At 37.3% G+C, this 24767-nt stretch overlaps 2 protein-coding genes across 2 annotated transcripts in view; one reads left to right on the forward strand and one right to left on the reverse strand.

The window, feature by feature from the left end:
* Positions 1-24767, reverse strand: part of LOC139718362 (origin recognition complex subunit 5-like) — a 299115-nt gene that overhangs the window by 206229 nt on the left and 68119 nt on the right. The gene's annotated exons all lie outside the window — the stretch shown is intronic.
* LOC139718367 (leucine-rich repeat serine/threonine-protein kinase 2-like) overlaps positions 1-24767 on the forward strand; it is a 159747-nt gene that overhangs the window by 113395 nt on the left and 21585 nt on the right. The window contains exons 39-59 of the mRNA XM_071629838.1: positions 608-718; positions 1249-1344; positions 1914-2059; positions 2506-2614; positions 3715-3844; positions 4636-4795; positions 5205-5259; positions 5732-5866; positions 6742-6900; positions 7108-7196; positions 7823-7926; positions 14365-14465; positions 16468-16542; positions 19208-19279; positions 19477-19559; positions 20086-20219; positions 20821-20930; positions 22067-22140; positions 23271-23334; positions 23741-23809; positions 24483-24650. Of these exons, the coding sequence (XP_071485939.1) occupies positions 608-718; positions 1249-1344; positions 1914-2059; positions 2506-2614; positions 3715-3844; positions 4636-4795; positions 5205-5259; positions 5732-5866; positions 6742-6900; positions 7108-7196; positions 7823-7926; positions 14365-14465; positions 16468-16542; positions 19208-19279; positions 19477-19559; positions 20086-20219; positions 20821-20930; positions 22067-22140; positions 23271-23334; positions 23741-23809; positions 24483-24650 (2244 nt within the window). The remainder of the gene's footprint in view (positions 1-607; positions 719-1248; positions 1345-1913; positions 2060-2505; positions 2615-3714; positions 3845-4635; positions 4796-5204; positions 5260-5731; positions 5867-6741; positions 6901-7107; positions 7197-7822; positions 7927-14364; positions 14466-16467; positions 16543-19207; positions 19280-19476; positions 19560-20085; positions 20220-20820; positions 20931-22066; positions 22141-23270; positions 23335-23740; positions 23810-24482; positions 24651-24767) is intronic.

The following is a 24767-nucleotide window of genomic DNA, read 5'->3' on the forward strand; positions in this document are numbered from 1 at the left end:
GGCAGATGCCAGCCTGCTGCTTACAATGCTTCCGCTGATTGTATTTGGAAATTTCTACAATGAAGGGGTTTATTTTGCTGATGACAAGTTGCTCATAAGCTTTTGACTGGCATTTGGTCAGAACTTTCATTTTCCAAATTTCCAGCATTCAGAAGAAAAGAGAAATTATTGTTTTCTGTGAATTACACTGTAAAATTATGCACATTTTTGCTCTTAAATAATTTTTCGTTATCATTGAAGATGTCACAGACTCTTGTTGCCTCTGAGTAATCATGGAGAATTACAACTAAGTACTCATGAAATTGAATGCCTCACTTGTGCATTTGGCAGAGCAAGTTGTACAGAGTGTGTAGATTCTTCAAGATGATAATGTAAAGAATGATGGTATGTGAAAGTACAGTAATGGATATGCTCCTGTATGTACGATAATGGATGAGGTATGGTCTCTCATACTGATGGTATGTGACATCATATGAAACAGTAACATTTTTCCCAAATGTCTGCGGGTAGTTTGAATTAAAACTTTATGTCTAGACGTGTAGTACCTAATCAGACTTTATTTACACCTCAATGCTCTTATTTGTTTGCCAACTGTCCAAAATTCCAGATCCCCAAGGAGCTTGGACAGCTGACCCTGCTAGCTTCCCTTGATTTCAGTCACAACAAGTCCATCACGACAATACCTGATGAACTTGGACAGCTCAACAAACTCTGGGAGGTATGGCTTTCTGAAGGATTACAGTATCATCCAACCCTCTTTGGCTACTTTGGGATAGTTTCTGACTGGCCATTGCACTTATCTTAAAAGTCTACAGTTATCGTTCTATGCGATGAAAGGATAAAGTTGCCATTGAAACAATTGCAAATGCGCAGTGCTCAGATAATTGTTGAAATAATTTGAATTTACATACATAGCTGGTAATAGATTTCTTTGTTCCATGAATAAATAGATAAATGTTGGTTGTGGTGTATCTAGAGTTATGTGCGTCCATTTGTCACTGTTTCAGCTGCTCGATTCTCATGTGTAAGTAAACCAGTAATTTGATTTCCACAACAGCAATATGTTTTCTGAAGAGTTTCAAACTGTCTTTAATTTCATCATGAAGCCATTTCTGATTTCTTGTACATTTCCTCCTAGACTGCATAAAACCTGACCTTGACTCAAAATCTGTGATGTAATGTGAAGTTACCACAAACACAGCAAGTTTCTGTCACAAAATACATAAGATGTTGTCCTTCCATTCCCAGTTTCCGTTGGATGGCCTGAAGCTGGACCTGGATCCAGCCATCCTTAGAGGTAGGACCAAGGACATCATTGGATTCCTGAACCAGAAGTTCAAGAGGGTGAGTCCATATTTCAGGCACACTGGTAGCATGATGATATTGTCTGGATTCAATGATGTGTTTTATTTCCAGTGAAAATACTTCAAAAATTGACAATACCATCATTATTTTTGTGTGTTTGCACAGTTTTGTGTTAATTGTTATGTGTAAAAGATTTGTAACTTAAATGTGTCATGCTTTCCCATAAAGTTCAATAACCATAAAGAGCAAAAATACAAAACATGAGTGCATAATACATGGATAAAGTTGACAGTGATCCATTTTGAAGCATGTGTATATTAAAGTGTTGTATATACTATATATGTCAATGATGAATTTTTAGTTTAAACACATTATGTCAAGATGAAATTGCATATTTGTCATGACATTGTGGGAAATAATTGTATTTTCTGTTGCAATGAAATAAACTAAAACTTGTCAGGTGGGCTGTCACAAAATGCAAAGTTGCTTGATGAGATGACCTCCCACCCAACATGCCTAATTAGTTTTCAAGCGTATCCACCATTTATCATGAGAAAAGCTGTGACGTTGAGGAGTGCTTTTTGTCTTCCATTTTCTCTCTGTTGCAGGCTGAAGCCTACAACAGGATGAAGCTGATGGTGGTGGGGTATGGCGGGCGTGGCAAGTCCACCCTCCTGGCCCGCCTCCAGGGGCAGAAATACGACAAGAAGGCTGAGAACGTGGCCACGGCAGGAGTGGTGGTCAAGGAGTGGACGTGAGTGTCACAGCGGTCACTCAGATTTGTACATCTGATTTCTGAATGACAAAGATCACATGTATCTGATTTCACAATGGTCTCCCAAATTTTGTTATCTGATTTTGGAATGGTAAATGTCATACACTTTAAAAAAACAGATTAAAAAAGGAAACGAAACTCACAAATCATAACAATCCAAAGGAAAGTTTTTTCCCTCATTTGCATGCTTTCACCTTTGTCAAATTGTAGCTATGACAAGTAACCATCAATGTTCAAAAGTAAAATTCACTACAGTACCCCTTATTTTGTGCTGTTTACTGCACATGTATATCTTGATTGTGAAGTCAATGTTGTTTGAGGTGTCATTTTGTTGTAGGACTATATGGTATGAGGTCACAAAAGGTCACCAAGAACAAGGAAATGTGAAAGACATAGAGCGGTTTTCATCTTGTATCTTCCAACAGGATCCAGATAAGGAAGAAGGATTTTGTCCTGAGTACCTGGGACTTTGCTGGCCAGGAGGACTTCTACAGCACACATCCTTGCTTTCTGACAGGGAGGGCGCTCTTTTTGGTAAGTAATTCACTGCCACCTCCCCCCCCCCCCCCCCCCCACGTTATCTCCCTGGTTTGATGTCACAGTTTTATGAATGCTGCTGTATCAAAGTGACTCCTTTCCCCCATCGGCCTTTTTTGGGGGTGAAAAGGTACTCATTAGCATGAATATTGGTCAACATTGTGCACAATATTGTGACTGTTTTGGATGCGACAATAAATCATGACTTACAGACAATTTTCATGTTTACTCTATACTGTCAGAGCAATAAGGTATTTTTTGTACATATTAAAGAAACAGAGAAGTGTACCGATGTAGTACGTTTAGTCATTATGGCTTCCAGAATATGTCTTCATATTAAGTTTAGCACTCTCAAGTGTTTATCTTTATGAAACTCGTAGTAAATGGCATCAATGCATTGTAACATAAGTGTGTTTGGAGTACACTGTACATATGTACATGAATACCTTATAATTTCAGGAGCTTTTGAAAAAGTTATTTGAGAAGTGACGTGATCTTTCCAAGAATTGCCATGATCTATCTGCATCAACAATCAAGTCATTGATATTAAAGGGGATGGCTAGTAACTGATCAGTGGGAATCAATGGGAATGCTGGGGGTGATTGTTCCAATCTTTGTGAGATTCATTTAAGAGTACATTATATATCTATTGTTGTGTGAAAATTGTTTGCTTCAGAACAGTCTCGTGTTCAAGTAATGTGCAGTTTAATGCCCCGTCACTGTACAGGCATGCTAACCTGGAAACATTAAACTGCACATTACTTGAATATGAGACCATTTTGAAGCAAATAATTTTCACACAACAATAGATATATAATGTACTCTTAAATGAATCCCACAAGGATGAGAACAATCATCCCCCAGCATTCCCACTGATTCCCACTGATCAGTTACTAGCCATCCCCTTTAATCTCTGTTGCTGAGCAGGAATATATGCGACCTTGCAGTTCCTTTCTTTCGGCCATTTCACATCTGACAGCATTACAGTGATCATGCAATACTACTTTTTAAAAGCACAGAGCTGAGGAAGATAAGTACATGGAAAAAAATAATAATCAATAAAACTGAAAAGTTCATTTAACTCTGCTACTGTGCAGGTGGTCTTCGATGTCAGCAAAGGACAAGAGGAGCTGAAGACACTTCGACCATGGTTGCTGACGATCCAGGCTCTGGCCCCTGGATGTCCGGTCATCATAGTGGGCACTCACAAGGACAAGATACCCAAGGGTAAATGACCACACAGATATTGACTTATCTCTGGACAGTAAAGTAGATGTGGTTTAATTGTTGATATTTGATCTTGTGGTATACAGTTATTATGATTACTCTTGCCCTTATGGTGGAATATCTGACTAAGTGTTTGGGAATTACAATATCTGTTCTCTCTCCAATCATTTGTGGCTTTCTTCAATTTGTTGCAAATCCACCCTGACACTTAAGGTGGCCTGTAGAAATCACTTTTTTGGGAGTCAGATAGAAAATGTTCTTTGCCTACTGTGTGGAATGATTGTCTGACATCCGAGGATAATATCGTTGTGAGAGAAGTTATTTTCCGTAATTATTTTGCAAACTTAGACACAGCCGTGTCGAGGATACTCAAGGACAAGTCTTTCTAAGTTTGCTTGTCTTTCTAAGTTTGCTCAAGTGAGTAAAACATATATACACTTGTATTGGGTTAATACATGTATGATAATGTAATTCATCACATTTCATGAATAGGTGTAGCAGCTTTCACGAGATGTCAAAGGCAGATTTTAGATTTCATTCCGATGATCACTGCGTTGATCTGTGTTTCTGCAGCCAACCCCGAGTTGTAAAGGGATACCAGATAGCACTTTCGTGAAAGATAATTTGGACTCATTACAATTCTCTTTCTCTGTCCCAACCCAAGCCAACCCTGAGTTGTAAAGGGGTACCAGATAGCACTTTCCTGAAAGATAATTTCGACTCATTACAATTCTCTTTCTCTGTCCCAAATACCCCCTTCCCCCATCCCCCTCCCCCCACCCCTTTCACAGATAATGGCATAGAGTACTTGGAGGACATGCAGATAAAGGTGACAGAAATCTGCAGTGCCCCGGGATTTCCCCAGATCAACGATTACATCGTCCTGTGCGCCCAGACGGAAGACGGCGGGGTCAGCTTACTCAAGGAGAAGATGGAGCAGGTCATCCTCACGTGAGAAGCAAAAAAATCAATCATTTTTAGTCTCCACTTTTGTTTTGTGTTTTCTCTTTCTCCTTCTTGTTAGATTTGAGTTGCAATATTTTGATTAGCTGCAATTGGATTTCCTTGAATCATATAACATATCCAGGCTCACTCCCCATTTCCCCCTCTTCATATGAAACATATGATGGACACAGACAGTCTTCAGTATTGCATCGGAGATACACATATGTGATTACATTTTGGACCCTATATCATCGTCAGACGATGCATGCTGCCACTGAGGACAGTCAGTAGTAAAGATGTTTTGACACTGACAAAAGGATGGCTTCAAGTCTGGCCTTTCAGACCTATTAAGCTGTTGTTTTCACTGGTTTAATCTAGTATTAACATTCTGTATTTTTTTTCTTTATCCATGCAGAGAGAGGATCAAAGGTCAACCCATCTTTGGTCAGATGATTCCTTACAGCTATCTGGTAAGTAGCTTCAACTTTGCTAAGAAACACAATTAGACCAAATTTATTGGTACTTGTGGGGCCTTTGTTGTGCAGATACAATGTAGTAAGTTGATGTAATGTTTACAATGATTGTAGTTGTCACATCAACAAAATTTTACTGGCTGATCGGTTGTTCATATGGCTATTCTATCTTTAATTAATGAGATTGCCAGAACAGGACCTCAGCATTTGTCTTTTGTTTGTAGCTCTTGTATTGTGCATGAATATATATTTCATGATGTGTGTATTTCACATCGTTTGTATTACTTAAATTATGAGCAGTGATTTGCCATATTGTTGTAGTCCCTCTAGTTCTTACTTGTGACCCTTCTGACAAAGTCTGAACTACTCTACACTTCTAAGTAGTTAATGTCTATGATATTCCTCTTATGTGATTGATGATAAGGTCAAGACCGTAACCAAGACTTACTTTGTATCCATGGTAACACAGCGGCTGGAGCAGCTTCTGCAGGCACAAGTGAAACGGCTGAAGCGCGATGGGCGCCCCCCAGTGATGCTGCACCGACAGGTCTTGAAGATGATTCGGGAGGATGACCTGCAGCTCAGTGACGATGAGTTATCACAGGTGAGGATGCTGTTGCTAGGCAACAGAGGAAGCTTAGAATGGCATTAACTCATTTTCTACAGAAACCTGGTTGGACCTGTACAATGTCTATAGAGATTTTAGAATCTCAAAGGAAGTGGGTTAGGCAGTCTACTCCCAAGTTTCACATCTGATATGCCGTAACAAACATGTTCTCATACTGTACCTGCCTATCTTACACCTTGTGATGATGATGATGATGATGATGATAATGATGATGATGATGATGATGATGAAAGATGATGATGATGATAATAATGATAATAATAATAATAATAATAATAATAATGATAATAGTAATAATAATGATAATGATAATAATAATAATGATAATAATAATAATAATAATGATAATAATAATAATAATAATGATAATAATAATAATAATAATAATAATATTAATAAATTATTAATGAACTTTTAAACAACATATTCCTCTTGGGATCTGTCCTCTTCTTTTTTTTTTCAAAGAGCTAAGAGGTTTTATTCTTTCATGGTATTCAGTCATATGGAAGGAAATATCTCTACATGTCATGTAACTGCTTTCTGTAATTTAAGATTATAGTAGAAGTATGGTAATCACTAGAAATCTCCACTTGAAATGGGTGTGCTGTTCAGGGAAGGATAAATAGTGATAATCTTCAATACAGAGTCACTTTCCTGTTTCATCATTATGGAGCCATTTCAGATGGTAGCTTGTCTTTGGAACTGAATGTAATTAGTAAAGGTATAATCCAATTCAATTTCAATCATACATTAAATCTTCTAGGTTGAGATGAACTTTTATTTACCTTGTTTAATCTCGGTACACATTTTTCCCTGTCCATACATCACCTCTCTCTCCCTGCATACCTCAGGCTGTTCGGTTTCTGCATGAGACCGGGGTGCTCCTTCACTATGATGACCCCTCCCAGCAGCTGACGAACATCTACTTCATCGAGCCCCAGTGGCTCTGCAAGATCATGGCCCGGGTCATCACGGTCCGCGAGATCAACCCGTTTGTCAGCGAGACTGGGGTGAGCAGAAGTTTCCACAGATTACATTGTGAAAAGTATTTTCTAGAAATATACAAACTGCTCAATCAATCATTATGCAATGATTTGTAGAGCAATGACCTGATGTGTAAAATGAAATGCCAAGAATGCTCTGGCACATAATTTTTTTTTTCCCTCCAAAATCAAGTAATTCTGTCATCTTGACTTTTTATCTCGAATTATCATCAGATCATGAAGGTTAAGAACATCCACATGCTGTTCTCCGGTGGAGATGTACCTCAGCAACTCATCCCCCAGTACCTCAAGCTGCTGGAACGGTGAGTGTGAGAATTGAGATTCTCATGGAAGACACAAGTTATAAATCTGTGATCACTGCTAAAAGAAAGTTTTGTTTGTTTGTTTGTTTGTTTGTTTGTTTGTTTGTTTGTTTGTTTTATTTGTTGGTTTTTTTCAATGGTGCCTTTCATTTCCTGTTGACTTTGTGTGCAGAAGGGAGCTGGCACTATCTGTTTTGTGAGTGTCCTTTTGCTGCTAAACACTAATAGCATGAAATAGAAAGAGCATAATTATGTAATGTACAACATGTAGTTAAAACATTTCTCTCTCCTTACTGAAAATCCCTCGTCTTTAATAGAATTCTTTTATTTTTTGTCTCCATCAGACTACATGTTCATTGCTTGTCATTCACTCCTAGAATGATCCACAAGATTGTATAATCTTATTACATTGGATTAATGTGTATAACTTTCCAGAGAAATAGAAAGCACAAGTTGATGTGATCTTGAAGTTATCTACACAACTGCATCCTTTCATTTCGGTTAACTTGTTTCCATTTGGATGGTATATGTCCTGTTAGAACTGGAAACAAAGCTGTTCTTGCCAGTGAAAAGCAAAAATTTTGATTTTTGTTGCCTTTTTATCTGTTTTTCTACTGTTATGTCAGGTTTGAGGTTTCTCTACCGGTGAGTGACGATGAGATTCTCCTTCCGTGCAAAGTTCCCGTTCACAGACCCGTCATCAAGCTGCCAATCAATGACGCCAAGCAAGGTGAGGGGAGGATCAATCGCCATGACGATTGGGCCAATTTATTCCTTGTGCTGTTCAGTGAATGTGATTAATGTTGCAGTCCACTTTACTCAAAACGTGGCTGCATGTTCTGGGCTTTCTCAATGGGGGGTTTGTTATAGGAGCCTGGTCGATAGTGTTGAGTGCTTGGTGCTAGATATTATCAGAATCGTATATGAACACTCCCAATTTTTAACAAATACTGGAACAAATAATTGAGAAAGATATAATGTGACACCTATTAAAAGCATAAAGGAAAGTCTACCATGTCATGTATTAGCCTTTCCTCTACCTTCTTTAATTCATTTTTTCCTTCCATCCTCATAAGATAGAGAAGAGAAAGAAAGATGAGCCAAGAATTAAAACAAATGTTTGTCCTGTGAATGCGATGTGCATGAATACGCATGGGCATAATGTAAATGTATGTGTGTCAAAGTATGGTTGACTCTTTGCATGTGTGCAGTTCTATAGTGCATTGAAGTGAAGGGACCATTCAGTGTTTGCATATTCTCTAATTGGTGGAATGTTGACAGTGTATGCCAAATATAGGATGAAGCATGGTGACTGTATTGACACAATACTCATATGACAGAAGCACCGACTGTGTGAAGATTTATATTGTCAGCTGAAATTTACTTATTAACCAGTAGTCAAACTGTGTGAGTGTTTAGGCTTTGATGTACATTGAAAGTAGTGACTGATGAAGTTGTGGAATGATGCAATTTAGGTTCATATCTTACTAGCTTTAATAATATACCAAGTACTTGAAGTAGAGATTAGATATAGAAAGTTAAATAAATTATGAACAGTAGTAAAATACATCTGATTCCTGTTCTTTTCACGATTGTTAGAATGGAGGAAATGAGGACTAGATTCACCCATGAAGAGCTGGATGTGGAAAAAAAAAGCACCAGAAAATTAATCAAGCCAGTGATCTCAATATCATGTCAATGTTTGTGATCCTTTCTCACTTGCTTGGTGTCTTTTTTGTTTGTTATTATACCCCCACCCACTCATACATGTAGTTCTTTTAAGATAATCTGTGTGGTAACATATGTGACCGTGCACCTCAAAACGAACATAAAGTCGCACACACTGATTTTGCGTGAGGACTGGAAATAAGTGAAATGGGTCAGCCTAGCCGAACTTGACTTTTTCATATTTTCTGAAAGAGCGGGTCTTCTTTTACATTATGCTAAAATTTGCTATAATAAAACGGGCAGGAAAGTGTGTTTTTTAGCAGTTTATCTCGAACATTTTTTGTAGAATAGTGTGATTAGGTGTGTCTTTAGAATCCCTTTTTCATTTCTGAAAAACCTTGTCCACACTCTTCACTTTCAACTCTAATATCTTTTGAAAGGATAGTGCTACTGCTTTGAAAATTGGCATTAATTATGGACAGAATGTGTTAATGAGGCATGCTTAATTTCAGTTTAATCTGATAATCCCTTCATTGTTGTTACTCTGGTGGTTTACTTCCTGTTTTTTGTCCCATTCATCGCACAGCCAGCACGGTTTGGTAAAAATTGAGCGCTTGAATAGACACTGTACTTCAGAGCCTCTTTTCTCAGTTCATACTTTTCCTGAGTTTGTGCTTTCTTTTCAATATTTAGATAGGTTAGGAGAGTCCATTTGATTTGAGTTATACATAATTTTTAAGCTTAAAGTCTGCTCTTTCAGAAATGGTCTTAACTAAAAATTAATGTCTGGCGACTTTTTGTTTGTTTTGAGGTACAGGGTCATGTATAACCTTTTTTAGAGTAAGTTTCTTAGTAAAGAACTATAACACATTACAAAATATATCAAATGGCTTTTTCTTTGGTAGATTACAGCCTCCAATTTTTTTTTTCCCAGAGTAGCATAATTCAGAGAGTTGACACAGTTGATTTCACATTTCTTCAAGTAGCTCACTTTGAATGCATGAACTTTTTATTTCTTAGGTATGTGCAGGTATCATGGACAAACCAATAGTTGTGTGTATATGTAGCTGATACTGTCTCTGTTCATTATTCTGTGTCTCTATTTTCTTCTTCATGTTTTTTCTACCTCTAGATTTGACATGTCTGAATTTTAGGCCTTTTCTAGTCAGTACAAGGGATCCCATGTTGATATTTTCAGTCTTGTTATCTGTATCTCTTCCCTTCCTGTGTAGTCTCTTTCTCTCTCTCTTCTTCTATCATTCTCTCTGTCTATCACTCTATTTTTCTGTCTGTCTGTCTGTCTTGTTCTTTGCTGTTGCATATACTTATACCATTTTACTCCTCCAGCCCCCTTTCTCACTCTTTCTCTTAGTCTCTTTCTTTCTTTCTTTATCTACCAATCTTTTTATTTGCATGTATCTCTGTCCATCTATCTATATCATATATCTGTCTGTCTATCCATCCATTTATCTACCTATCTATCCATCTATCTATCCATCTATCTCTATCTCTCAATCTATCAATCTACCTATATATCATCTGTCTGTCTATCTCTATCTATCTATCTATCTATCTGTCTGTCTGTCTGTCTATCTACATGTATCTCTATCTATCTGTATATCTGCCTATCTATCTATGTATCTGTCCATCTATCTACACTGTATCTATCTATCTCTATCTATCTATCTGTCTATCTATCTATCTACACAATTGTATCTATCTCTCTATCTATTAATCTGTCTCTATCTATCTGTATATCTACAGAGCTGTACCTATCTATATGTATCTATCCATTTATCTACCCATCTGTCTCTATTAATCTATCTATCTTGCACTTGGCCTGTTCTCTGTCATTCACTTATATCTATTTCTCTGTGTTTATTTAAATCTCTCTTTCTCTGCCTCTACCTTTCTCCCTCACAAACTTGTCACTCACTGTGATTTCATGCATTCTCCCCACCACAGATGTTCTCCACCGCCTCTATTCCATGTACTATGTTCCCATAGGATTGTGGACAAGACTTGTGCTGAGTCTCTTACTCTTCACCAAATATTTGCTACAGGGAGTGAGGAAAATATCTCCTTGTCTTTTTTTCCATCACTAACATTTGTACACCCAAATTTCGTACACACTATTCCACTCTATTTATGCTAACAAATCACCTATCATTCTTCACAGTGATGTATCACTTGTTTATGAGACCAATATTGATAATGGTAATGGTTACAGTAAAAAAAAAAAAGATGAGGTTTATGCATACTTTGCACACAAATGAAAGATTTACATGTATATGCTACTACCATGCCTACACATGACTTGCAGACATCATCATGTGAGCAATAACTAACACAACACTTTTTTTTCTCTCTTTTTTTTTCCACCAATTGCAGTGCTTAGCTGTAGCACTGACTACATCTATGTAATTGTTTATGCATGCACAAGTGATGTTGTGGAACTACACCATTTTGTTATTCCTATTTCTTAACTAACACCGGCATGCCAATAATACCTCATCGTTCAGTGGGCATCGTTCCTCACTCAAGTTTTCTGGGCACAAATTCAATTGTCTATGCTCTTTCTGTAGTGGATCAGAGCAAGTTGCATATTATGCAAATGCTGAGGTGATACTGCTTGTGCATGGAAGATGTTTGCATTTTGCTTCTGTATTTGAAAAGAGTCGCTGCAGTGAATGTTGTCTAAATTTTTACTCTTTGCCTGTTGCGCGCTATCTTATTCTAGATTGCGAAAACTTTCAGCATGATCCATAACAAAAATAATAATGATAATGATTAGTGGCTTTGATTAAAATAGCATTTTGTGTTTGTGTTCCTACGCTCTTTAGCAGCTTCCTACTGTATGCTTGCTATTTGGCCATCAAAAGTCGTGGCACCAAAAGCGAGCTATCCACTGCTCCTTGGACTCTTATGGAACCAGCCAACAATGCTGCATATGGGGAAATTGTTGGTTGTCATCCCCCATTTGAAATTAAGGCATACATACTCTGCATGACTTTGAAGTTAATGTGACAAATGTCTGATTACTGTAAAAATGGAGATTTTTGCGGTGTTGAAAGTTTTGCACATTTCACTCCACCAGAAACCAGCACGAAAATAAAAGCATGCAAATATTTTTGCTTGCTAAACTTTCCAGTAGTTTATATCTTGATTCTGCGGAATCACTACACTGTACGTAAAAACTCACCAAACTCTTCTTACCCGACCGAGCGCGAAAAATTATTCACTTTTACAATATACCATGAAGGAGACAATTGTTCAGTGTATATTATGTACACTGTATGTCCATATTAAGCCAAGAGCTTTTACCAATGGTTGATAGAGGCTTATACTGTGGTATCCCAGCATTTGATATATGTGTTCGATTTGAAATTGTTTCAGTGAATGTTTCACATGAGATTTGTATATATGGGTTAAGACCTTTTTTGATGTGAAAATTTAAGATGACATAATTTCAGGTTGTTCATGATAGCTTGTAGTAAAGTAAAAATCTAATAACTGAGTGGTTGCTGGCTAGTTGCTGTCATGGTAACTTCAATGTTACAGGTGATGATGATGATGGTGATGATGATGATGATGATGGCATTGATGATGATGATGATGAAGATGATGATGATGGTGATAATTATTCTAATGATGACCATAATCAACAGAAATTGTCTAATATTTTTTTTTCATATTATCTGAAGAAAATCAAGCACATATATAAAGAATTTTTATGTTTACAATAGAAAATTGTAGGGTTATTTCCTATAATAGTAGTCTTATATGTGAGTACATGGAAACTGCTTGTAGGAATTTAACAAAAATGAGAAGTCTTATACATGTATATTCAAGTCAAAATACATCTAGAAAATGGATGATCAAAATACATCTACATATACTGTACGAGCTGAAATTTTCGCGTACAGATATTTTCGCGAATTGCTACTTGGAGGACATTTTCGCGTGTTGTTAATTTCGCGGTTGCGTGGGTCTACCTGAACTTAGTTGTTCGCGCGTTGTTATTTTCGCGTGTTGTTATTTTCGCAGTTCAAAGGCGATTCGCGAAATTCGCGAAAATAAAACCACCGCGAAAATTTCAGCTCGTACAGTATATGTATGTGATATGTAGATAATGATTGCCTGCAAGTTGCACATGACCTGCTAGTGTTAGCAATGTATTACGCACTTGTTAATGGCTGCACAATTTGTAGATGCTAGCAGACAATTTAAATCATATTGTGTTGCTCTACACTGCTGAAGCTCTACAACAGGCGCTATAAGAAATACATAGGGCTTCAAAATTAAATGAGCATTACCCATTTTTTTTTTATGCCCAAGATTATGGAGAAAAAATATTACTGATAAGCAATCAATAAATTTGAGAGTAGAGCTTCTGAGAAAATGGCAAATAAATCTGGGGCAATGCTTTGTATCATTATGTTTTCTGCACATTTGACGGAAGCTGTCATGTGACACAATTGCAAGTAAAGTTAAAGTAGAATAAAACTCAAATATATAATACTGAGGATTGAGGGAATGCAGCAATATTAGGAGAGCACATCAAAGAAGGCTGAATAAGATTGAAGAGCTATGAAGTTATAGAGTTTTGGTGATGTCCTCACTGGTTGAGAAGACTGCAACATTTTGTGACATCAAGCATGGACAATGATGTAAAGGATTTTTTTTTTTAATTTAACATAAAATTTTCACTTTTCTAGCATAATTAAAGACCACATGACTCACCTCATTCAAAAAGCAGGGGGAAACATATTATCCTTTATATACTACAATTTTTATTTATTATATATCATTAACCTTTGTTGAGTACAACTGGATATGCAGACATCGGGGTTTCTTTATGCTTCATCTATGATATTTGATATTCTGATTTGGTCTCTGCATGAAACACGTATATTGTTTGATTTTCTGTATAGTGATATATGATAGGGTTATTTGTGTAATTCATTAACATATGTTCCATGTATTTTCATGGTATATAAATCCATGTAAAACTGCAGGGTGCCTTAAGAAAGCAGTTTTGTACAGCTGAATTGGCCAATCCTGCTGGAAAGTGTAAAGAAAACAAATAAATTAATCAATTAATGGAACTTACAGTTTACAACAAGTAATTGGTATTCCATGTATATATGCATTATATGAGGTATATAATGTATTTGTATTTAGGCCTTGCTGCAGTTGGATCACCTAATGATATTTATACAGTTTCCATTCAGAGTTAATCCTTTTCATCAAATATGTTCCAGGGATGTGGAATGAGTGCTCTGGGGAAATATTGAAGCAGTATAATCAACATGTGATGCTATAATGATTATATAATCTCCCTACAAGTTATCTACAGTTGTACACACCATCTCTGCAGGTATGATTGTGTTTTGCTTAATATGCAAAAGGGCATATATCGCTCGAGCTGTGTATACCACAGAAGAGTTATTCTAACAGCCAATATATTTCTCTTTACTAACTTGGTTCATGCAAACAGATGTCCTCCATCGTCTCTACGCGATGCTGTACATTCCCATCGGTCTGTGGTCTCGAATGATCCTCCGCCTCTTACTCTTCTCCAAACACATGATGAATGGAGTGAGGAAAAACTACTACTTTATCATTATTATTGGGTTTTTGGTTGGGGGGAGGAGGGTTGTCCTCGTTTCATATTCTTGTTGGTGGGAGCCCTCGGTTGCAAAGTGAAAGTTCAGACCAGTTGTGGAAGACATTTCAGAGGCAAGAGTTCTTGTCTTCTCATTCCTTGTTTGATTTCAATGACCTCACTGCTCTGATTAGCTTTTTATTGAAGTTAATTTAATCAATGTTGAACATGGAGCGGACTTCCCCTCGATTAATCTAAACTCTATAAAGATCAACATATACAATTTGCAGTGTGAAAACAAGTTATGGTTGTGATAACAATACCTTGGTCTGTTTCTCCTCATGAGTTAACTGACAAAATTGCATAACATACCCTAACAGAATGTTAACTGACTTACACTGTAACTCAGAAAATCTCTGTGCAGTGGCACCTAATTTTAGGCAAGCCCTGTACCTGTAAGTCCAATTTTACACTTGTGCATAGAAATGTGCCTGTTTGATGTCACAGAAAATCTTGGGAAAGGATCTATGAAAGGGCATAGATATTGCTCACAGAACAGAAAGAACATAGTGCATACAAGTGTCTGTTGAATATCACATAAATTTGTCAATATGTGATTATTTTGGAATACATCTTTGAGTGTGGATGGATGGTAATAATTTCAACCACATCAACATATGAAGGTCATCAGATATCTTTGTGCAATTACATAATTAAAACACTTCCAAAATATACTATCATGTGATGTATAAGTTGTAAACTTGAATTTCTGCTAGCCATATAAAATTAAGTAACTATTCTTATTGGTTCTGAGAAAGGGCAAGAACATCTATAATTAAATTTTTAATACCTGTTCCATACATGGCTGAATGTTTTTTTTTTTTTGGGGGGGGGGGGGGGGTTTGGGGAAAAAAAAAACCACAACAGATTAAACTTAGGCCTTCCCTTTTAAATGGAAAGTGCACAGTTCTTTGTTGCCATCTAATTACAGGTACATTGCACTGTTTACTTTGTATGTCCATTCCATTCTTAATCCAAGTTTCTAGCCCCTGCAGAGTATTTTTTGTAGCAGTTTAAAAACAGCATTCTTTAATGATGCACAGTAATATTCAATTAAACATTAATCCATCTGCAGACAAATTTATGACACAGCTTTGAACGGTTGCTTGTATCCTAAATGAACATCCATATGTGTCATCTGTCATGTATAGAGATGTATGTACATGTAGATATTAGAGTAAATTTTTCCTGGTTGGATGAAAGCATAACCAGCTTGTGAGGTCCCTTTCATATCATCCACCCTTAATCTAAAGGTTCGGCCTATGAGTGCTGCTTTTTTTTTTTTTCTTGGATATGGTTGTGCATTATACCTTTAATGTGTCGTTGTGGTGTAATCCCCTAATGGTGTCATCTCTGGTGTAGCTTGGTGCTCCAACTTAATCTGCTGACTTGTAAGCAACTGTTATCTTGTACAATGTACCTTAAATTCTTTAAGAGACACTGCTAATACCGTTTCTGCTCTGTGTTGTGTCAAGGACTTGGTACACCATTCATACACCCGACCATTTTTTTAAAACTTTTTGTTCTTTGTTCTTTTTCTTTTTTTTTCTATTTTTTTAATTTGTACCAGTACATTCCCTCTTTTGCTTTTGCACTTGGCATGTGTACCTACAATATGTACATATACGAGACAGTATCCTGAAATACTTACCATAATTTGGCCATCAGTATCTTGACCTTACTATATAAAAAGTGCTGTTGAAGACCAAGTGTGACACAAAACTTCAGTGTACAAGTCCCCCCCCCCCCCCCCTTACAGTATGTTACAATACTTGGTAATCCGAATGTGTGATCGTATTGATTTCACTGTATTGCTCATAGGAACTCCTCTTATTAAACACAACATGCTGAGCACTGATACCTAGCTCTAACACTAGCCCTTACACTAACACCGATGCTAACACTTACTTAACCCCTTGTCTTGCCACTAACCAGGAGGAGGATGATGCGGACACCATTCCCATGTGGCACATGCCTGTCCTAACCACGCAGTCATCCGTATCCAACCAGGTCAGAGTTCAGCTCATTGTGGGTTTAGTCTCGTGGTACAGACCTTAATATGCTCCAAGACGGAAACCCAGCCCCGAAAGAGGGAGTCTCATCAAAATAGATAGATAGATAGATAGATAGATAGATAGATAGATAGATAGATAGATAGATAGACAGATAGATAGATAGATAGACAGATAGATAGATAGATAAATAGATAGATAAATAGATAGATAGACAGATAGATAGATAGATAGATAGATAGATAGACAGATAGATGGATAAATGAATGAATGAATGAATAAATAAATAAATTAATTAATTAATTAATAAAAACATAAAACAAAGAAATGTCAAGTGTTGTTTACATGAAGGGCTGATCTTGAGACAGACACCATCACACAGAAAGTTGTGGTCATCAGTCGTCCAGTAATGAGGTTGACTAGCTGTCTCCAGTCGGGGTAAACTTCAGTTCACTCTTTTAAATTGATACAGTTGTATTTTTTTAGGAGCCAGGGTGATTATCAGCTCACTGATCTAATGATATACATGTAAATCTGACAAAAATATGCAATGAATTGAACTTTCAGTCTTGATTGCAGTTCCATTCAATTCAATTCAATTCAATTATTTATTTATTTCCATTAATAAAATTAGATGAATAGTCCTGTGGCATAAAAAAATTTAGAAGTGTGGATACTGAAAATCTTTTCAAACTGGCTCAACTTTGTGGTGGTCCATTATACTTAAAACAAGTGGGCCTCTGTTCATCCATATAATGATTTGAAATAGAAGAGAGACTGAGATTTAAAAAAAAAAAAAGAATAGAAAGTCACCACCTCACCTCTAGACAGTCCATGGCAATTTATGTAGACAGTTGTGTTTGACCCATAAGGAGGTGGATAATGTAGATGATCTACTGCAATAAAAGAAAAGCAGCTGTGAAGGTAATTCTACATGCAGCTCAAGCTTTCAGTTTCACATCAGTTTCTGGTATGTTTTCACTTCAGATTTATAAAGACAGCTAGATAGCAGAAAACAGTTTACATTTTCAAGGTATAGACATGCAGGAAAATTGGAGGTATAGATTAGTATAGTCTGTCTTCATGAAAAAGAAGAATCTCATAATGAACTGATGGTTAAATTGCGGGTGAGGCACAATTGTAATCTTATTCTGTATCATAAATCAAATCTCTCTTTTCTTCATACTGGTAACTGCAGGTTACTGTTAAAGTGGAAATTTTCGCGGTGTTGAAATTTTCACGCATTTCGCGCAACCAGAAACTAGCGCGAAAATAAAAGCACGCGAATATTTTTGCTTGCCATATGTTCCTGTGCGTGATGTCTTGATTCTGCGGATTTAAAAACACGCGAAACTCTTCTCACCCGGCCTAGCGCGAAAAATTACTTGCGCGAAAATATCCACTTTTACAGTAATAAGAACTTTTGCGTTTTGACAGTATTACCTGTGCATACAGGAACATTTGTATGTGCATTAATCAGCGATATATCCAGTTTTTTTCTTGCCGTGCGTAGTATGTGTGCATTTAATACCCAAATACATGTAATGTCAGCACTTTTCTTATCAAGGTAACTAGTAACCGCTTCAAAATCTGGCCCTGTCTTCCCTTCTATCCAAATTACAGCACTAATGTATTTGGTCTTGCATCAGATGCATAAAGTCAGAAATAAGAATTGATTTATGTAATGCAGTTATGATATTGCGTGGGTATGCTGACTTACAAATGCATATAATATCTGAATGAATAACCTTGGTTTCAAGAATGTACATTTGTAAACTAATGTATGGCTTCATATTAGCACGTACTAAGGAGCATGGTGTGCTACAATACGAAACATGGTGCAACTAATACTAACTTTAACAAAGCTGTGTTTGAGTGTAAGATGAAAGCAACAACTTCTTTTTTATAAGTCATAGTTTCTAGAAATTGTTAACATTGCCTCTGTAGTGATTGTAGCATACATGTAATAAGAGTCTTGTAGATGACAGATAATTGTAATGTGGATCAAATGGGAACAAAACCTACCTAAGTAAAATCACACGTATGAATATTAGGCAGCTGTTAACATTCTGTGTGTTGATGGGAGCATGTAAGTTGAGATGGATCACATTTGTGAGGCAAAATTATTTTACTTGACAAGATGCTGTTGAGTATTTCAATCTATGAAAGTTGGAATGTAATATAAGCCTGTCATTACATATTTTAAGCATACCATAATTGATTGGCAACCTCAACATGGTATTTTGGAACAGGCTTTACTGAAAATGCAACAATAAGTGTGACTTGTGTTTGTTCATGTGCAATGTTACTGAGACTCCTAATAGGCTTGTAGAAACAAAGAATTGTTTAAAATCCACTTTTGGGACATACTACAACAGAATGAGAGACCACAATAATGGAGATGAATTTTGAAAAGGCATGGAAAATTTATTTCGTTTAATGTGAGGAACAGTGTTGGCTCTAATCATCAAATGTATTTGTTTATCCAATCTATAAGAAAATAAAATGAAAGTAGGGTTACCTGGAAGATTGATCTATTCATTCTTTACTGGAATATACAGTCAGTAGCTGGTAAAAAATTTCTTGATTTGTTTATCAGAGTTCAGTGGAGTAAAGAGAAACAATTTCATCTGAGTAATCTCTTGTGTTTCTCATGTTTTCAGTTCCAGGTGCGACACGGGGGAGAACCACACACACAGTTTTGGAGAGAAGGGATCTATGTCAGTTGGTCAGAGGTGATATCATCCATTCTGTTTTCTTCATCTTTCACTCTATGCTATGTTACATATTATTCTCTGGCAGTGTTTGACAAAGCATATACATTTCAAAGCTACTTATTGTAACTCCACAGCCTACTGGGAATCTTTCTCATTTGTATATGATTATTTTTTGAATGATTGAGCATGCTTAGGTCCTCTGTTTGCCGTTTCAGGAAGCTTTCTTCTTGATCGAACCACTGGAAAAAGAGCAAGATACCCTGAAGATTACAGTCCCAAAGACGAGACTCGGCTACAGGTAAGTACAAAGATGCAAACTCTCACAACAAGTTGATTTTCTGATGTATCTCATGGAAGTTCTGTTACCAGAAGCAACACATGAAGATTTTTTTTAGCTATATACCGGAGAAGTTTGGTCCAGCACAAATAAATAAGGAAATGAAGAAATGATGGTGATGATGGTGGTGGTGGTGGTGGTGGAAATTATGTTGTTGATGATAATGATGATGATAATGATGATGCTGCTGATGATGGTGGTGGTCGTGGTTGTGGTCGTGATGGTGGCAATGATATTGTTGATGATGATGATGTTCATTATGATGATGGTGGTGGTGGTAATGGTGGTGGAGGTGGAAATAGTGTTGATGATGATGATGGTGATAAACAAGAGGATGATAATGATGATAATAGCGATTACAAGGTAGTATTGATGATGACCATGAGGTTGTCAATGAGGGTGATATAAATATTGATCATTATGGTAATACCTATAATCATGAGCAAGAATAGTTACCAATGAACCATCATTCCAATAATGTCTGCAGGTTACTTGGCTTGGTGTGCGATCACCTTGACGACCTCATAGAGGAATGGTTTCCTGGTCTCTGTGAGTTTGACCCGATGCACGGACGAACACTGCTTCAAAAACTGGTGCCCTGCATCTTGTGCAATGGTAAGAGCTTGGTACTACTCCAATTCCATCATCTGCTTAACTCATACTGTGATTTGCTTGGCAATGGGCATGTACACTGGATTGATTTCTCTGCCAATTGGCACAGATGTCTGAAAATTTATTAACAATGAATATAGGGAACGTAATCCCCTTAATCCTTTTGTCACTAAGGCCTTCCTGTTTGACCAAAACACATTGCTACACCCGAGTTCGCTTTATAACTTTGCAACTAGAAAGTTTGAATGGATTACTGAATGCTGGTGAGAAAAGCTTCACAATCAAGCTATCAAGCCTGGGCATATAAAAGGTTAGTACAGCACTGTATATGCTCTTTGGATGTAAAATTAACATACATATATGCTTGACAAACTCTCAATCTCATGAAATAACTGTAAAAATAAAAGATCTACCAGATGACAAAATGTAATGTAAATTTCAGGATTAGAACAAAATTCAGAATGAAGTTTAAAAGGAGGAGTAAATAATGAGAGAGCATCAACCAACTGTCTGTCATTGGACAAGATAAGAAATTAAGTGTCATTATGATTATGATTAAACATCTGTCAGTGATTTCATGGCGCATCACAAAATATGGTATATTTCGTAGTCGATCCACCATATCGCCATTCCATTGACGATCTGATGAAGCAGTCGGAAGTGAGTGACACTGCCACCTGCCCCAACCACCCTTCCAAGAAAGTCCCTATCCACATCCTGGTGAGTTTCTCATCATATTGTAAAACGAGAAATGTTCGTGTGCATTGTAATTTCGCAAATTTCACGAGCGCCAAGATTCGCGAAATTAAAATGCACACGAAATTTCTTATGTATGCTATATGCATTGAACGCAAGAGGCAATTCGCAAAAATTTCTTGCCACGAAAAAGGCAGTCGGCTCCAATTCGCGAAAATTTCGTGCCGCGAATATATCATGTTTTACAGTATCCCTCTCGGAGTGAATTTGTTTTTCTACACTTCCTTCATGTTTGGTCTTGATCTCAATGCAACACAATTTTTGTCCCTTCTCCTCTGCGGTCTTCTGTTAAAGATGCATGGAACTCAAATATATATCCTTAAGCCTTCCTTTGCAGTCTGCATATACTTACTGTATATGCCGAATATTTCGCGACATTTCACGAGTTGGGTGCTATTCGCAAATTTCAAAACACGCAAAATTATTAACTCATCCTAACAAGAACATGAGATGCACGCATATATTTGTGTAATCAGTACTATACTCCACAATCGCGAATTTAACCACTCGCCAAATTGTCAGGAAGTCCTGATTTGCAAAAATTTAGACTTGTTAAATATTTGGTGTATACAGTACCGGTAGTCTCTGTGATTTCCCATAAAATGTGAACACACACAAACACACACAGTGATTTGTGGGGAACTGTATTGTTTTCTCCTGTTTTATTTTGTACCCCATGAGCATGATGGAATAAAAGCAATTGTACTCTAGTTTTCTGTAAATGAATCTATGTGAGTACACACAAGCACACACATACAATATACGTTGTTATTTTTGCATACAGATATTTTTGCGAATAAAGAGGTCATAGACATTTTCACGAGGTGTTGTTTTTACAGATTGACACCAGCGCGAATGTAAATGTACTATCACCCAAGTGCATTGAGACATTTTCGCGTTGTTAAAAATGAGATCCAACCGTGGTTCACGAAATTCACGAAAATTAAACCCTTGTGAAAATAAAAGCTTTTACAGTATACTTTACACACACAAGCATGCAAATTGTGTTACATGGTTACATGGCTACATGCTAAATTTGACAAGCAAGTATGAATCAGAAGTATTGAATCAAATCAAATTTTTGAACACGTATACAACAGGCTCCTGATGTGATGCTAGCGGATCTGGAGGACAAGTTCTTGATCGACCCAGTGAAGCTGAATTTCCGCCAAAGGTATTAAAATGTGCTTTTAGCTTAACTCATGAAATCGTGTAATTTCCATTCACATCTGAATCATCTGAACTTTATATTACAAATATCCATGGACCCAGCAATCAGGTACTTCACAATACAAATGTATGTTATCCTCAGTAAAGAGACTTAGGCTTTTATTGCAGTTATCTGTAAAAGTAGATATTTTCTCGTGATTAATTTTTTACGCTCGGCCGGGTAGGATGAATTTTGTGTGTTTTTAAATCTGCAGAATCAGGACATTATAATAATAATAATGATAATAATTGTTTTGGATATAAACTCCAAATTTTATTGTCCAAGAATGGTAATTCATTTTGCCCAATTGATCGTGGGCCCGGCAGCCACTGAGCAGCGCCAGATCGACGTTGCTCTAACCTTTTCAACTGTTGAACGGCAAACAAGGTAGCAGCAACTCCCATCTTTTAACGTCTTTTGGTATGACGCGGCCTGGGTTTGAACCCACGACCTCCCGATTGTGAGGGCAGCCGCTCTACTCACTGAGCCAACACATCGGTACTATTCGCTGAAACATATGACATGCAAAAATATTTGCGTGCCTTTATTTTCACATTAGCTTCTGGTTGCTGAAATGGGCGAAAATTTTCACACTGCAAAAATTTCCACTTTTACAGTATACACAATGTACTTACAGGTGTACCTGTTGAAGAAACAAACAAAATTATAAAGCACTGTGAGCAGCCGTTGTCAAGTGGCTCTGTGGGTGAGCCCACAGATTCTCAATTGTGACGTCCCTGGTTCAAGTCCGCCGTTCATCAGCAGTCGTGCCCCGAGGCAAGACACTTTATCCTCATTATCTGGTAGTCTATCAGTGGGGACTTGGAAACCATTAGTCTCATGGCAGCCTGCTCATAAGCATTGAGGCGCTTTTCTAGTGGCCATGGAATATAAGTCCAGACACAAACATCACTAGGCTTTGATTATATACATGTAGTATACATTGATTATGCTTATTATTAACCCATTGAGGACAAGCTGATTTTGCTGTAACACGCATTTCCCACAGACACCTGCCCTAGTATACTTGGAACTAGTCTTCAGTGGGTTAAGGAGATGATACATGTACATTGTATGTCTTCTTTGTTCTACAGACAGGAAATGGTTCTCGGAGAGGGAAGCTTTGGATCTGTGTACAGAGCAACATACCGTGACAAGGTAGCAATCAAAACTTCACTTCAATATTGAGATTAATCCCACCAAGTTTTTATTCTTTGGTTATTATATATCTACAGTTAGTAGCAATGGACTATAATGTAATTTTGGGGATTTGTGGCAACATTAGATTGTATGGCTTCATATTCTATGGAGCAGATGGCCTGCGGTCTACGGTAATATGCATGATTGATTTTTCTTCTTAAAGACATTGTTCAACAATACAGTAATTCTGTCATTTGAGTAACTTTCACTGGAATTAACGTCTGCGAGTCAAGGTTGCCATTTATTTCGTGGCCATAGCTTAAGGCACAGCAGTGTTCACATCCAGCTGATTATCATGAAAGTCTCATATTCTGTTTCCTTCCTTCCTTCCCCACTCCACCCTGCCCTCTTCTCACTGGACCAGGCTGTTGCTGTTAAGGTCTTCAGTCATGCCGGAGGAGACAGCCATCCTCATAGACTTCTCCGCCAGGAGGTTTGTACAAATTCAGCTTTGGTTCATTAATCGTCTTCTCTCGAGAGGATTGTAGATATTTTTCAGATAACTGATTGTGTGCTTGGAGTGCCAGTTGGCACTCATAACCACATAGCATTGTACACAATGTTCAAAGTCCCTGGTACAGAAAGGGTTAATTAGTAAACAGCATTAGTGAATTTCAAGGTGAAGGAAAGCAGTTTCCTCTTCTCTATCATCTTGGTGGCAGAATAGAACAAAACTGCTCAATCTGGTATCAAATCACCATCAACTTAAACTGTAAATTTCTTCATAGAACTGATGACTGAATTTTTCAACCACTAAGATGAGTGAAGTTTCATTCTTTTCTTTTCCTCACATCGACTCATCAAGTGTGTAGTGCTGATATCACCAGTGAGAAAGTTGCAATAATTTGATACCGCTGTCAATCTTCACATACTCTGAGCACACCACGACCTACAATGTATGTGAGCATAATGGGAAAAAAGAAAAGATAAACAAGAGGTCTGCTTCTTTATATTTAGATGGAGTTTTGACTTCTGTATCAAACATTTCAGTTTAAATCAAAATGAAGATAGATTACTTACATAGGAAGGTGTGATGTTTAACTTCACCATATCTTAAACCCTTGATGAAAACCTGGTGATTTTCTTGTCCTCTTCAACTTCACCAGGTGACAGTCCTGAGACATCTCCAACATCCAAGTCTGGTCTCCATGGAGGGAGTGGGCATTAACCCCCGCATCCTGGTGATGGAGCTGGCCCCTCTTGGCTCCCTCAACACCCTCCTCAGCAACGGGCGTATCAAGAACCGCAGCCTTCAGCACCGCATTGCCATGCAGGTGAGGTTGAGTGGATTGGTGTCATGGTGATACAGTTTCTGTAGCTTGAATACTGATGGATGATAGTCATTGTGGCCATTGCCATGATAATTTTGGTGTTAGGAGATACAGTGATGA

The sequence above is a fragment of the Diadema antillarum genome, unplaced genomic scaffold, assembly GCF_040938485.1.
Source record: "Diadema antillarum isolate AM-2024a unplaced genomic scaffold, OU_Dant_1.0 scf00000093, whole genome shotgun sequence".
NCBI lineage: Eukaryota > Metazoa > Echinodermata > Echinoidea > Diadematoida > Diadematidae > Diadema > Diadema antillarum.